This window comes from Antrostomus carolinensis, unplaced genomic scaffold (assembly GCF_000700745.2).
Source record: "Antrostomus carolinensis isolate BGI_N321 unplaced genomic scaffold, ASM70074v2 scaffold2951, whole genome shotgun sequence".
Taxonomy (NCBI): domain Eukaryota; kingdom Metazoa; phylum Chordata; class Aves; order Caprimulgiformes; family Caprimulgidae; genus Antrostomus; species Antrostomus carolinensis.
Genome location: NW_010291829.1, coordinates 16,763 through 33,074, shown reverse-complemented (window position 1 = coordinate 33,074; position 16,312 = coordinate 16,763). Strand labels below are relative to the sequence as shown.

General features: G+C 39.0%; 1 protein-coding gene across 1 annotated transcript in view; it reads right to left on the bottom strand.

The window, feature by feature from the left end:
• The window catches only part of LOC104531731 (VPS10 domain-containing receptor SorCS1), a gene marked incomplete at its 5' end in the record, with an annotated part of 69,422 nt that overhangs the window by 37,751 nt on the left and 15,359 nt on the right, over window positions 1-16,312 (bottom strand). Inside the window, 3 exon segments of the mRNA XM_010176722.1 lie at window positions 4,587-4,758; window positions 5,759-5,872; window positions 14,539-14,669. Of these exon segments, the coding sequence (XP_010175024.1) occupies window positions 4,587-4,758; window positions 5,759-5,872; window positions 14,539-14,669 (417 nt within the window).

Genomic DNA, 16,312 nt, shown 5'->3' with positions numbered 1-16,312 from the left:
AAGAGGGAGAAAGTAAAGCTGTATTTTCAAATGAGGGAATAAAAAAGCAGAAAGGTTAAGTTTCTTACTCAAGGTGATGCAGAAAGAGCTCAGAGTGTGATTCAGGAATGAGTTCAGATTGCCTGAATTCTAGCCCATGGCCTGAACTGTTGGAACAGAAGAGCTTTCCCTAAACACTAGTCTAATCCGAACATCATATAGCAACACCAAGTACCCCCAAGTAAGCCAAAATCTACTCCCAGTGGAGTGACTTTGTCAAGTGAGAACTGAGGCAGACCTGGAATGTCAAAGAAGACCTTTGGCTATCATTTTATCAAGATAAAAAATAAATTAGAGGAGGCAGTTTCTCTGTGAATTATCTGTAATGAAACAGCCAAAGCCCTGAACCATTCTGCCTCGAATGTCTTTACTGTCCATTTCCTCAGCAAAGATGTGCAATCACATGAAACCAGTTTGAAAGCCATTGTGTTGAATAGCATTGTTCTGGAAGCTGCAGCTTTCGGTGTCTCTGCTGAAGTGCTGCAGCAAGCACAAGTGTCTGATGTTCATACCAATAACTCAAACACACAAATAACAATTTGGTTTGTGACAGGCAAGAGACCTACATGACTATGTGATGAGGAAGGCATGCAGAAACAACAGCCACTTAATAAAATTCCTCTGTTTTCTACAACAGAAGAGCAAAATATGTCAGGGACATTGGGTTGAAGATCTTCAGTAGGAAAAATGGCTTTTTAATTTTTGGTTTTGGGTTTCTTTTGTTGCTGTGCAAAAATAAAGATTCAGGTTGTTTAAGTGATTACCAGCCATGGGTCTGTGCACACAGCCCAGGCCAGGATAAAGAATTAACCTTTAAACTGGTAGTATCTTTAAGCACAAATAGTTTTCTCCTGTGATGCTATTTAGTGATAGAGACGCTGTTGTTATTCTGCTTAGCTCAATGCAAATTTAAGAGTAAAATTACCAATGTAAGTATGGTGCTCTGTTTGTTAACTATTTCCATAATGCTTTGTACAATGGGACATATGGCAATTATAAAAGGAAATATTGATGATTCCTGGCTGTTGTCACCCAGTAACACTATCACGATGATTATACCCTGATAAATAGGACAAATGTTTCCAATAACAGAACCAAACATATTAAGTGCAAAGTGGCTTTGCACATAGTTTTTAAAAAGTAATACAGAAATCCTAAAAGGAGGCAGGAAAGTTAGACCACTTTGGAAAGCATTCTTACATTCAGATAATTTAAATATGAGTTATTGATTGGTTTTGCTTTTAATGATATTTATACACTGCCAGATGTAAAAGCTTCAGAAGAAAATTTAATGTGAGTCAGGGTTAGAGAAACTGGGCCAAAATCACAGTTCTCAATGATCAGCAATGCTCTACATGCTGCTGGTTTTGGTGCCTGTTCCCTCTTCACTTGCAGAGACTCCAGTGATTATTTTCCTTTTGCGTCTTCTTCAGCAGCAGAACACTTCTGAATAACTTGTCCTTGTTTTTCTCTTCAGACATCTTTTACTGACATTATGTCATCCTCAGAATGACAAAGGCCCAGTCCTCAGCACCACCTCAGGGACAGGCAGCCTCTACAAGAAACCTCTGCACTGTGATTCCTGCCCCTACACCCCACACCTGAGCAAAAACAATTTTTTACTGCTGCCATTTGCCTCCTCCCCTCTTAGCAAATCCCTCCACTACAGAGACGCAGTGACTTTTCAGGGCCTCCAGAGAGCCTGCCTCTTCAGTTCGTTCTTTTCAGAACCAAGTAGGTCCTTAGATGGAGCAGAAAGCCCTAGAAAGTTAATAGGAGTACAAATCTCAAACAACATCTTATACCTTGTCTCACCAGCTTTTTTTTTTTTTTTTTTTCCTGCAGGTCAAGTGGAATATAGGCACGAAAAAAAGAGAGCTGGGAGGCTACAGCGAATGGAACAGCTCTGCAGACCTGAAGGCTTCAAACAAACTGTCTCAGAGGGATATAAGAGATGTTAAGATGCAAAGGAACTACAACATAAGCAAAGGCTGCTGTTTTTTTACAACCTAGAAGACATTAACTGTGACACAAGCTAAAGGAAGAGTCTGCGCCAGGGTGAAGCACTTAAAAATACTGACCAGCACTCCAGAGAGCAAGGGTTGAATAGGACACAATATCTTAATATGGCAATGGGAAAAATCGTGCATGCATACACAGACATATCCAGCCTTTTTTAACTTGTCTGGTGCCTTCTCTTCAGCAAAAATGGAGTAGCGCAGATTTTGTGGATGCTGAACATCCTGGATTGTACTCTGCTGTACACCTGTGCAGGGCAAACTGAACAGAAAATCGCAAGTTCTTGTTTGTGGTGCCTCTGCCTTGTTTGCAAGAGAAAAACTTCCCTTTGAGAATGGGGTTGGAGTACAAAATCTCCAAAGATCCCTTCCAACCTCAATTATTCAGTGATTCTGCGAAATCAATATCTATTCTCTAAAAAGGTGGTTGTTCTTTTGCTGGGTTGTTTAACTTTTCCAGTGGTGTAATTTTCATTACTGAAACAGTTAATTTGGTAAACGCTCCAGTGTATATACAATTATGCTGCTATAACCACATTTTATTCTCTTATAGCTTGCATGTAGCTGGGTAAATTTTCTCCTTTGTTGAATATTTCTTTTGCTGCAACATCAGCCCAAAGTCCTTGTCAGATTGGGTCAAATTAACTCAAAAGTTTTGCTGGTTGCTCTGTAAACTCTTTATATTGACAAATCTATGAGCAGGAAGTCAAGATTCATCTAGCCAGGAGAGTAATCAGAAAGGCTGGAGGTGATCAATACTGTTTCAGCCCTCAGAACAATTCCTAACCACTTCTTTATCAGATATACTGAAAGAAGACCCTTCCCCCGCCCTTTTAGATCTCCTCAGAAGCTAACTCGCTCATGAAAACAAACTTTACATTTTCCTTGATACACAGCATGAGAAAGACTCCATCTCCTAATGGAGGAGGTGTTGCTTTCAGAATCTTGTGAATACTGAAGCACAGTTATAAAAAAGATCAGAATCAACAGAAAAGACAGAAGGATTCACAGGAGATCCCTGTATAACAGAGTGGTCAGGGCATTCTTACAGGATATGTGAATTCAAATGCTTAGAGAAGGAAGAGGAGAACATTTGTCCTGTGTCCTACACTGTGCATGATTGTCTCTTCCTCAGAATATTAGCATAATTCTTAGATAGTTTTGTGACTGACTTCACATCTCCTTCTCTTAATCTGTTTTAAAACTTTGCTGAGAATAGAAAAGTGATAGAATGAGCAGGTTTTTTGGGGTATATAACAACATCTTTCTTGATATATTTATTTTTTTTTAATCTAAAGACTTCGAATCTTATTTTGGAAATATTTTTTTCATCTTTAAAGGTAGAAATAAATAATTTATCCACATGAAATTATATGTTTATGCTGTTATGACAGCATCTACAGTAGCAATGTTGTAAGACTGTCACTACTGAAATAAAATGACCATATTTTGGAGAAAATGAACATTCAGGTCAAACAACTGCTTCAGGTTAGATATGATTTATTATATGTTATTGCCTTTACAAATCAGGCCACCTGTTAGCCAGGGAAAGCATCAATAACAGAAATGTAAAAGCCCAAACACATGCCTTACAAAACTCAGCTCCAGAGGTCATCCTCATTTCTCTTTTGCCACTACAGATGACATTTACTGTGGGGAAAATCAGTAGTAATTTCCATGAATGCTCCAAGCTGTAAAGGGATGTACATTCTACCCTAGTGTAAAAGCATAGGTGTTTCAGAATTTATTGGCCAGCTACACAGGAAAAAGTGTAGAAGTGTAAAGAAATCAAACTGGATTAGGGAAAAATATAAAATAGTTACTTTGTGAATTTTATTACTTGAGAGCCTACAATTAAGCATAGATAAATAACTGCTGAGAAGGAAAAAACAGGCTAAAAAAATTTAATCATTTTTTTCTAAAGATTCATAAATGAAGGGAGCAGAACATTGACATACCGAGTTCCGTTACAGATGTAAAAATACACAAGTTCTGATCAGAGTCTGAATGAGCTTCACATTTGCAATTACTTTTAGACTTAATGCTGATGATGACATCTTGAGATTTCACCCACAAAGGCCTAAACAATATGTACAAACTTGTACGATGGGGACAGATCTGCACATCTACTTTTAGCCATGTTTGGTTGAAAGTCAGTGGTAGGTAAAAACGGAAATGCAGTTTCAAACACAGCAAGAAGTCAAAAGCACAAGTAAGGCTGGAGATTAGGATTAAAACCTGCACTCTCCAGTTCTACTGTGAAATTCTCAAACCAAACCAGTTCCCAGTTTTTATCAACTTCTCCCAGCTATGACCCTATGCATTGCAATAATCTTCCAGTCTCATCATCTCCGTACATCATCCATTACATTTTAGAGCAAACTCCACCCTAACTACATAGCGGAGCTGACTGACTTTATCCCACACTCTCTCGGTTCACCTCTTCACCACTTTGCAAACTTTGTCTGACACGAATCAGACTCAAACATACCCATGGGGCCTGGGATGCAACATAAAAATAGAGCTTACCTCTTCCAGCTGCACCAGGAAAGTGACATTGTGTCCTTGCTCGGCTGTCAGTTTGCCATCAGATGTGATTATGCGAAGGCCCTGGGGGGCTTTGCCAGGACATTGCTGTGGTTTTGCTGTGTACCGTTCTCTTACACCATCCGTGCAATTGTTAGAAACAACTTTCCGGTATCTGCAAAGGAAAAGATGCTGACAGGGAGCAGAACAGGGGTAACTGGGAACCGGGTGGTGTTTTTAAGGTTTCTTTAAAATACAGAGACTGGAAGAAAACAAACTCCCAAATAGATCATAGTATTTGTGTCAGCCAAGCACTCCTTATATACCTAACATACAAGTAGTAAATACTGTTGTTAATGGCATGTAATATTTTCCTGCATAGCACGCTTATGTACCACATATTAACAAATTGTGTAAGCCACAAAATTATATGATGGTCTATGTTACATGCTAAATAACTATAAAATTATAAATAAGTTATATACACATAGTACAGAATTCTATTCAATTTCTATAGTATTAGGCATAGTTTAAGAGCTTTTCTCACATGCTCTCCACTTCTCATCCGCTGTGAACCAAATCTCTCTAAAAATGTCACCCCCGAGAGCTAGAGAAATAAGAGAGTTGAAGAAAAAAGCAAATTCTGCCTATCTTTGAGTGTTCAAAATGCCAAAATACAACTTGGGTTCCTTTGTTTGCTTTAATGACTTGCATCAGAAATGAGGTTTGAGTTCAGTATCTTACATTAAACTACATCTTCCGTTGACTTGTAAGAGGGCCAAAGAATAATCAGCATTCAGGCTAGCTGCCCATCTATAACTTCGGTTCACATATACATCAGTTTCACCTCTTTCCTCTAATTTGTTTTTCACCATTTCTGCCTCACCCAATCCCACATAATATTAACACAAGTCTTTTCAGAGCCTTAATGATTTGGCCTTTGCCTTACAGTTTCCCCCCCAAGTTTCATTAAGGTGTTATTTTTCAGGGAAGGATCTGAACCATACATGATGGAGATCTGCAGGGCCAGACTCTGCACCCTAACACAGTGAAGAAAAAGGTCTTAAGGGCTTCAGTCTGCTTTGATACACCTATAGTAAATACAACCTATTGTTGTCATTAGGTGAAAGTCCACAGGGATGCTCTAGCTAAATAAAGTCTGGTGTACCACTTACCCAGTACTGTTGAGATAACTCTGTCCAAGGCTACAGTCTTTCGACACGGAAGATGGGTTATACCAAAATGCTGGTAAACACTGTCCATTGCTGTGACGTTCATATCCATAATCACTGTTTTAACATTAAACAAAACAGTTGCATAATAAAACTAATGAACAAATACAGGTATTAGCTCATGCTCTCTACTATTGATACAAGGTTTCCTCAATCTTTTTAGAAGAATTTCTCATTTTTTATTGATATAGTAACTGATTCTCCATCTCAGTTTAGCTTTTTTTGGGGGGTAGATTTATCTTACATATGTCTCAGTAATAATGAGCAGAACCAGACCAGGTAGTTAATGAGCTACTGCATTATCTGTTCTCCTTCCATAGTCTAACAGTGTTTCTCAGCATGCTAGACTCAAATATAATAAAAGCCAGAGATCTAAGCTAAGTTCAGTCACTGCTGTCTCAGTCATATCTTAGAAAACTGAAGTGCTAAATAGTTAATTGTATTTGGAAACTATATCATGTGAGCTGTAGAGGAAAATTTACAGCACTGAGAGAGCTCTCAGCTAAAGGCCTTAACAGCATACTTGGTAACGGAAAAGAAGGCTGTGATCTTCAATTCTATTTTTGTTAGGAAGAGGAAAAGCTGCCAAAAACTGTGTGTTAGAAACAATGAGTCAAACTGTAATCTTTCGTCCCAATTTAGGTTTAGCTATGACTAATTTTGCTTTAGTTGCACTAAAAAACAAACAGTTCAAATTGGGTTTGATTGCAGGTAAACAAAGATGCTAAAAAATTGTTACTGTGGAACAAATAAACAAACAAACCCCCTTTTTAATCAGTATTCTGTTCACATGCGATTTTACTCTCCAACCACTGAGTAATGAAGACTGGTTGGTTGGAAAATCACTCTTATTCCTTTTACTAAGCTTTCTCCATAGCCCATAATGGAGAAGTTAATGGGATGCCATTTCTGCTACACAGAGTCCACCAACTTCATTCCAATATTTCAGTTGCAACATGATTCTTGACCTTAAAATTGCACTACTTTTGCTTATTATCTTTAATGTTTTAGTATAAAGTTGCTTAGTAGTCTAAGAAAAGATGATTAAGGCAGCATTAAATTATGTGATTGAAGACTTATCATACATAAAGAAGCAGAGAGGAAAAAACAGGAGGCAGAGGAATCCCATCAACTTAGTCAGAGCCAGTAGAGCCCCTACCCCAGCTCCTCCCAAGGCTGTCACAAGATGGCCATCAGTCCGTGGCTGAGGTGAGACCTATCAGATCATCAATAGGAGAGGCTCTCCCCAAATCACTTTGCAGATCACTGAGCAGGGTTACTACACACAGAGGTACAGGGATTATTATGCCATGCAAGGGAAAAGCATCTGGCATCATCATTTCTGTTTTCCTGGGTGAGGGGCTACTTATTCTGTGTGAGTGTATGTGTGGTGGTCTAAGTCTCGGCAACAGGACTCAAACCATGGGTCACAGGGGCCCATGTGCCTCAACTGCCAGCAACTGGAGTGACCAGAGTGTGTTTACACAAGCCAGTGAGTAGGATAAAAGACTTGGGAGCTAGGTGCTGATGTGGTCATAAATCTGGGCTGGATACTAGGTCTGTGAATTGGTTATTGGAGAGACCAAGAATTCTGAGGGAATGGCTACTGGTGTAAAGACATATATGTCTGAACCTGCTCATGAGGTGAACTGTTATGTGGCAGCATGTCTATGCATGAGGCAACTGGGGATGTGCAGTTGTCAGCAGCTGTGGAGACAAGGAATCCAGGGGCCAGATACTGGACAGACCTGGGTGTCTAAGACCAGGTACTGGTGGGATCAATACTGTATGTATGTTTACAGTGCACATATTTTCCATAAATGGAAATCTTGATTTACCAGAAAGGGGAACAGGATGAGATAAGCGGTGTTTCTGTGGGCGCTGTGTTTTCTGTTTGTGCTAGTCTCTGTCACCAGCCATGCACATATGCATATATGTAGTGTGCATACATGCACAGGTACGCCTATCGATAACAAAAGCTCAACCTTGCTACTGCCTGGGTCAGGGATCACAGAGCTACAGGAGCCTCACCTCTATCAGGCTGCTGGGTTCAGCTTCTCCTAATAGGCAGCAGTACAATCAATTATATTTGTAGAATAATATTAACAACAAGAAAAATGTTTAACATTATGAAGACTTTTTTTTTTCAAATGTCTTTCTTTCTGGACCACAGCACGATGCCTTAAAACAAAAATTAAATTTAATGCATCACTATCAAAAAATTTTAAGAAGTCTGGTACTGATCTAAGATATGAGACAAAGAAAAAAAAGGAGAGAATATTTTGCAATTTATTTTTGTTAAATTTCTTATACTTGTTATCAAAAGCAGGACATTGAGAAGAATTTTTGTCACAGCTTTTTACTTTTGCCTGCTGATTTTCCTTCTGAATCAAGAAAAATAAATATTTTAATATAATCTAAAAAATGAGAAATTAAAAAGATAACATTAAGTAAAAGAAAATTAAAGTGACATATCTCTTGGGAAAACTCCTAAACAGCCGTTAGACTGCATGACTGTTCCAAAGGAACATTTTGACAGCAGTGGTGCTTGGGATATCTGCAAGTAATTAAGAAGATAGTCTAGGAATCAGCAATGAAGTAGATGACCTAAATGGTCTTTTCCTCATTTTTTTTTGATTGAATTTTCATCAATATATTTATTCAGATGCTAGTGACTGAATGTAGCTTAATTGCCAGCCTATTCTCCCACTGTCATATGCTTCTCTAATCATCCTTGTTGGAATAAAAACATTATAGCTGCAGAATACACTTTATAATGAAGGATAACACTGCTCTGATTTACTTAGAGAAAACAAATATTTACATACAAGTGGGACTCCTGTTTTTTTTGTAATTCATTTGTCAACACTCTGCAGCACTGTATTCCTAAGTTATCATGTGCCACTCTAATTAAAAAGCTGTAACACTGTACATGCACAATATTCTGTAATCAGTTAGGTGAAAATAAAACAAAATAATGCAGTGAAATCTGTCTCAGAGGGGATTAGTACCCACAGTCTAATTTGATGCAGTAGTATCAGTCTGGGATTTCCTACTATACATGTGTCTAGACTCGTGCCATAATTTTGGTTCCTAGTAGCACCTGCACATCTGGACAAGCCAAGCTTGACTTCACCAGGTTTGAATATATTTGGATCCTATTTCCCAAAGTCAAGAGAATGAAATTATAGGATTTTCCATAGCAGAAATAGTTCTAAGCACAGAAGTTTCACAGTATTGTTTTCAGGCTTACAAATCGTCTGGCTCATTAAGGCCCTACAGAAATATCATCCCAGTAAATGACATGAATTGCTGTTCCATGTCTCTCTACAGATGCACCAGCCACACGTTCACCTCCGCAGTCTTAGAATCTAATGAATTCCTTGGCTACAGGCTGCTGCACGCAGAACACTGATGCTGACAGCAAATTGCTGCCTACAATTTGGCACAACAGGCTTTGTAGCAATCAACAAGCATTAGCATCAATTGGATTGCCATAGCATGAGCCAGTATAGCAAAATCTGGAGGCAGGGAAGGCATCAGCTTTAGACTGCAATCAGCTAGCCGAGTCATTGCCTGGTAACTGAGAATTGGAATTTGCATATATTGATGATGTTTTGTGCCTGCCTGAGAACTCAGGTGAAATAGATAACGTGCCTATCAAAATAGAGTGCAGCATTTACCAGCATTACCAAGGACTGTTCCATGAGCATGAAGCACCCTATCATCTGGTTCTCACTGATGGTAGTTTTACCTTAGCCACCTTTACTGTTTTAAACTGGAATCCTATTTGTCTTAGTCAAGTAGGATTGCAAGTTTTTCCTTGCAATTACAGACAGCTAGGAATTCATTCCAGAAGTTCTCTATCCTTGCTCAAAGCTCATGGTAAATTCCCCTGTCTAAGATTATTTGCAGCACAGGTAAAAATCAAAGGAAAAGAAATCCCTTAAGGAAGCTTATAGCTTGAGTATAGACCTGACAAACATACTGCTGTGGAAGAACCATAAATCCACATAAAATTATTAAAATTACACTGTTTTAAGTTATAGAAATAACCAGTTAAGTCAGATGAGTGATTGCCATGCTTGTACCTTCTAAAAATCAAGACATGACTTAACACGTAGCCACAGGACTTTATTAACACTAAGGGCTTCACCTTAAGGTCAGCTACACCAGAAACTGAAAATGGTACTTATGGTTTTGTACGCTGTGTTTTGCAAACTTTTCAGACATTAAATCAGGTGGAATTGAGGTATCTGTGATTATAGTCACCTTTGGTTTACAGTTGCTAAAAGCTCTTGTGGAAAAAAATTAACTATAGCCACAGCCATGGTAACATCTTCTGACTTTTTTTTTTTCCTTTTATTTTTTTACCCCACACTTAATATAGTTATCTAATACTGAAGTACAGCATAAGTGTAGATTTATGTTAAAGGAGAGCTGTGATTACTTCCCAGTACTATAGGATCTGACATGGGATTTATCTCAGAGAAGGATGGATTCAGTTGCAATTTGAATTATGGATCTATGATGGCATCACAATATTTGAAGTACAAGCCATAACACCTTATGTTAATTGGGAATCTAAAATCCCCAGAACCTTTCCAGTAAATCCTTGCCTGGTAGACATCTAGGCCCCTAAAGTTGCAGAGATGCACTGTAGACTTTGCATAGTGAACCTGCATTTTACACAAGCACTGAAAATGAACTAAAAATTAATTTAAAATTAATATTCATTAGCAAATCAAGCCTATCTCAATGATAAAACAAAGTTAGTTAACCTAAGGGTGCAAATATGTGTGTATTTCAGAACCGTCACTTGCATTATTGTTTGATCTAATAGGCAGTAACACATGAAGCCAACAGAGTCTAATCACATTCTGTATCTGCATTCTGCCTCCCCGTGGTTTGTCAGGACACTTTCTCATGATGCAGGACTCTGATGTTTTGGCATAAACCTAGCAGGTAGGTGTGTAATTTAAGTGCTAGACAATAAAAAGAGACAGCTAAATCCTTGCTGGTGTCATCAGTGAGATAAATAGGCCTGTTTCTCAATTTCACTAAGGTTCCTTTGTGCATCTCTAGCTATCCAAAGTTGCTAGCACCAGCATCAACAGGTTCATACTTCCCATGAAGGTGTGAGATATGGGATTACTAATAGGAGAAGCCCTCAGTATTAATGACAATGGGTTCACAGGGAGCACTGATAGTGTGACACTTAACACAAAGTTTCTATTAAAGGACCTGGGAGACAGGTAGCTGAAGGATGAACACCACCAAAGATTTCCATCTGTGTCTATGAGGTGTTTCTACTAAAGAGATATTGCCGTAATAATGCTCAAACGGCAGGAAGGAACACAACGTAAGGAAATCGGGTAAATTAATGCTTTAATAACACACAAGTAACGGTGTCATCCATTTACCCAAATCAATTAAACGGAGAAGGACAATCGTGTTTCTAGGCCGTTGCTAGGACAGACTTGCCGAGGGCTTCTGCACATTTCCACTCCCCCCTATTCCTGAAGCTCTGTTGCCCTCTGGCTGTGAGACTCAGCCCCTGCACGGAGCACAAATACCTGCCGCTTCCACCCTGTCCCCAGATAGTTTTGGTTGTAGCCCATGGTAAGAGATGACTACTGTTGGAAAACTTGAGGTTACCAAAGCTAGAGAAACTACAGCCACTTCTAATGTCACTCAGTTTTGTTGCTGTGTAAAACAATAAAAAAATGTGCTTTTTTCTCTTAGAACTACCATGGGTTGAATACAGATTTGAAATGAACCTCGAGTTCTATGATATTACCAGAAGAAAAAACATTATAAAATCTTTGTCTTTTATAACTGGCATTTTTTCCCCTGAACTGATAAAAAAAGCACTTGCAGGATTAACAGCAATGCACTTCTTTTATTTTTTTCACTTTACCTGATCACACAGATATATATTTTTTACTCCAAGCTCTGATAAGCGTATTATATAAGTAGATAATTTTTTCTCCATACAAATTCAGTGTTTAAGCAGTAAAGAAAGTCCTACTGTGATTGGGGCAGGGATTATTAATTCTATATACAACTCTGGGTCCTATAACCATTGATGTTAATGTAAAAAGCTGCCCAGTTTATTTCAAGAGTGCAAAATCAAGTGCAGTCAGCTAAGGGGCTACTCCTTGCCTGGGGGTTACATGTACCCTTCAATCTCCTTCAATTAAGAGCCTTGCCCAGCAAAAAAGAGAAACAGAGAATTCAAAAGCACTGCTGAAATGTCATGAGTGAGGACGATGAAAGTGTTCTTCCTTTTGCAGGAAGGACCCCACAGAGGACCTCCTTCCACAGCAAGAATTCATTCACCCATTTTCCTCCAAATGCCTCTTTGGACCAACTTCTGCAGGGTGCATTGGCAGTGAAGCCTACTGCATAGTTCAGCAAGGCAAGCGCTGAATGCTACAGTGCAGTAGCAGCTTTGCCTTTCTTAGCACAATAAAACTGGGCTGAGAAATCCAGTAGAGCCAGCAGCATTGCTTTTTTCTTGCCATCTCTTTTCTCCTTCCTTGATAAACCTCCCTCTTCTGTTCCCTGTGGCTTTTCTGCCCTTCTCTGGCAAATCTATGTAAAACTATGCTCCTGACTGTATTAAGTAGATAAATAAGTGATGAATATTGCTGGTAAATATTTCTGAACTGGCTGCTTAAAGCAATGTTTCTGTCTTTTTTCCTCATAGGCAGTGGGGAAGGAAGCTGAAATGGATAAAGTAAAAATTCAGATCTGAGTAACAATGACAGAGCTCAGAGAGAATTGGAGGGGATCACAACAGTCTGCTCTAAACCAAGACTGATTCCATCAGAAGGAGGAAAACCCTTATAGGTCAGGAAGGGTTTCTGTCAGTCAGCTTAGTACAGAGACCTGCAGTATTTTTAAGGGTATTTTTCTTAGGCTACTTTAAAAAACAAAACAAAACAAACAAACAAACAAAAAAAAAAAACACAATGACTTTTGCAAAGTCCTAATTCTGCCTCTTCCAACAGATTTGGGTGATCTTGGTGTGTCTGAACTGTGAATGTCTGTCACACATCCCCAATCATCCAAGCTTTCTCATAGAGATTCTCTCACAACCCAGCAGATCTTTTGGAGAAATTTTCCCCAAAGTGAATGTAAAAGAAATAAAAGCATGTTTGCACCAGCAAATGCCACCACGGTACTTTTAGTCTGCATCAAGCAATGAGGTTTTGTAGTAGCAAAGTACACAATCAGTTTTAATGAAATAAAAACATACATTCTCAGAGAATTCTGGAAGGAAAGCAAATTTTTATCAGAAGTGTTTCATGAATGTGTCCCCCTTATGAGTGTAAGGGGTTGAACCACTACTGAATTGACCACGAGTCAAACCCAACAGTTATTTTCTTCAGCCTGGGCATGAGCTTGGCAGAGCTTTGTACTGCATGCTTTACAGGAAGGTCAAAATCTTCAGGGAATTTCCTTCCTACTATTTTTTTTCTAGTTGGCTGCTATCTTTTTCACATTACCAGAAGCAAAATGGCTGAAATCCAGGACCTTTGAGCACTTACATGATGAACTACACATAGAACTGAGATGTCTTCTCCCTAACAAAGAACTCACTGGAAGATGGGGAAATCATCAGGAAACCATATTCAGAGAATCAGTGCCCAAGTATGCTCACAGTTTTTATTACTGGTGCAAGATTTACTTTTTTTGACACATGGAAAAGCCTCCGGTGATTCCGTGATTTTATACAGAAAAATCAATGTAACTACAGTTATGGAAGGGTGAGAAAAGAAATGCTGTAAATTTCCATGGTCCTGGAGTGCACTCACATAGCAAGAAACAAAATATTTATGAGATTAACTTCTTCAGGATAGATGTTACAGTGTTTAATTAAAAACACAGCATAGACCTAGCTGGGTAAGACACAAAGGGGCTTTATCAGCACCATCAAAGAGTCACCATTTCTCTTTTCTGGGATACTCAGGACTGTCTCAGACTTGAAGAAAACAGGTGACAGAGAGATTTCAATAACGGGATTCTCTGCTTTTTTTTTTTTTTTTTTTTTTTTACAAATTGCTCTGATTCAGCAGAAATTTTGAAACAAAACTAGAAGCTGAACAGTTTATCCTGCCATTCATAACTCACCAATGAACTCCATTTCCTGTAGCATACAGCAGAGAAGAAAAGGCTTCAGGAGGAGATTAACCCAAATCATGAAGGCAGTGTCTATTAGATAGTATCAAACCTGATGGTACAGATATAAATGACTCAGGAATTCCCTAGATACTTGATTTTCAGAAGCTGAAGGCCTACTTTGCATGTGCATATATTTACTTTTACACTTATATACATATATGTATGTGTGCGTATGCATGAAGAATCTAATTTATTTTTTACACACTCTATATATATCTTACATAGTACTTTCACAGCCACCACTGGTTATTGCTGAGCTTAGATATGCTAAATGGAACTTTTATCTTAATGTTGCACAGAGCTCAAATGTTACCTGGAAAATGGTCTGTGCAGCATCAATTTTGTGGAAACCTTAGCAGATTACAGATATCTATTCCCCCTTTCTTTCTTTTGACATACCTGCACTATCAGGGAGCAACCTCTTTAGTCACTTACATGCTTATTAATATCTACTCTCTACAAGTCTACAGCCTCTCTAGTGAGCTCTGCATTGGTGTAGTAAAAAGCACACAGCTCTTGTACTCATCACTCACCAGTCAAAGTCTGCCTCTGTGCACACGCATGGTTCCGAGGTCATAGCCCCAGCGTATTTTCCTTGCATGCATTTCTTCTCTGACTTGCGCTTCCTGTAGATCCTTTTTGCTCCCATGATGCAAGCTTCTCCCTGGAAACAAAACCAAAAATATCTTTCTCTGACACCCACTAGGCTATTTGTATCACCCAGTTTTTCCAAGCCTGTGCAATGGGAGCTGTGCCTCAAGAGAAGAGGATGGGAAGTCAAATGCCACGTCAGTACACTGAAGCTAATTAGAGCTACTGAAGCTTTAACTGAAACTAAGACAGCGTTTCCAACACACACTAAAATTTATCTGAGGTTACTTATATACCTGATTCAGTTCTGAATTTGTTCCAAAGCCAATGAACAATTGATTCAGGCCTTTTTCTCATTTATAGATTAGGTTTCACAGCAACTGAAAACACAGTCTGATCCCCACCTGCAATCTGAAGCACAGAGCAAGTCTATCTCTTTGGTCTGATCTCCTTGGCAATAATTTTGTTCAGTGGAAACTAGTAACGTGTACATGTAAATATTTTACAGACTATGAGTTCACATTTTACTGAGTTTGATTTGTTATGTGCATGATAACATTTCCTTGTCTTTTCATTCCTATCTTCCGCACCCTGGTATATATTTCTATCTAGGGAACAAGGCTCAGCCTTGTAATCTCAATGTAAAGCAAATTAAAAGGCATGAGTCCACAGCAGCCTTCCTAAAAGTAGTTCTGCAAACTCCAAAGCCAGCATTCTCAAAGATATGCTGCAAAATCCTTGGCATTTTTGCTTATACAAGCACAAGAAAGTAAAGAACAAAATACAGTGAGGTCTGACTTGTTACTTTTTATTCTATTAAAATTGCTGTAGGAAAGAGAAACTTTTCATGGCTTTGATTAGCCCATGAAACAGAAGGGCCCAAATGGCAACTGGTGTAAAATGCTGTGTCTTCTTGAATTTCAAGGAAGCTATACTGATTTTCAACATCTAAGGATCTAAGTCATAACCAGTATTTTTAGTGTGGAGTTGTGCCTTGTGCGAGCAGCTCATCTGAGTCAAGTTATTTTCATTTCATATTCATTATTAAATTCTTGCCCACCAAGATATATACAGAAAGACAACCTTTGATGATATAAATGGGTGTTTTCACTTTAGACTTCAGTGGAGCCTGTAGTGTTTATATAACCACAGAATTTGGGCCATATTTTATTCTAACCTGATATAACACAGGCTGTTGCATCAAAGTTGGTAGAGCTGCGAAGGTGCTCCAAGGCAGGCACAGGCACTATGCAGAGCATGTTACCTTGCTGGGCACTTAAGCAATGGTTCCAGGAGTGATGCAGCAGCTGCATCCAGGATGAAAGGGACAGAGCATGGGGGCCCAATGGAATGAGGAATAAAGTGCCTGACTCCCGCAGCAGAAGTACCATTGCTGAGAGAGACAGAACAAGGATGAAACCAAGTGAGTAAGAAATGAGGCTAAGAGGGCAGGAATTTGGAGAAACAGGTGTGAAAGCAGCCAGAAGAGTCTTAAGACACTGGCTTTGAGGACAGAGAATGATTGAGGAAGAGAAAGAAGGAAAGGACAGGGAATTGGATGGGAGATGTAAGACTGCAGGAGTTCAGGCTTCTTTCAGCAGCAGTGTCTCTGCTGTTGTTGCGTTCCTCAAATCTAGATAAGTCTAAGCTAATTGCCTGCATGGAGAATGAAACCCAAAAGGCAGCTGTTCATCCTCTGGGGCTCACAGAGCACAA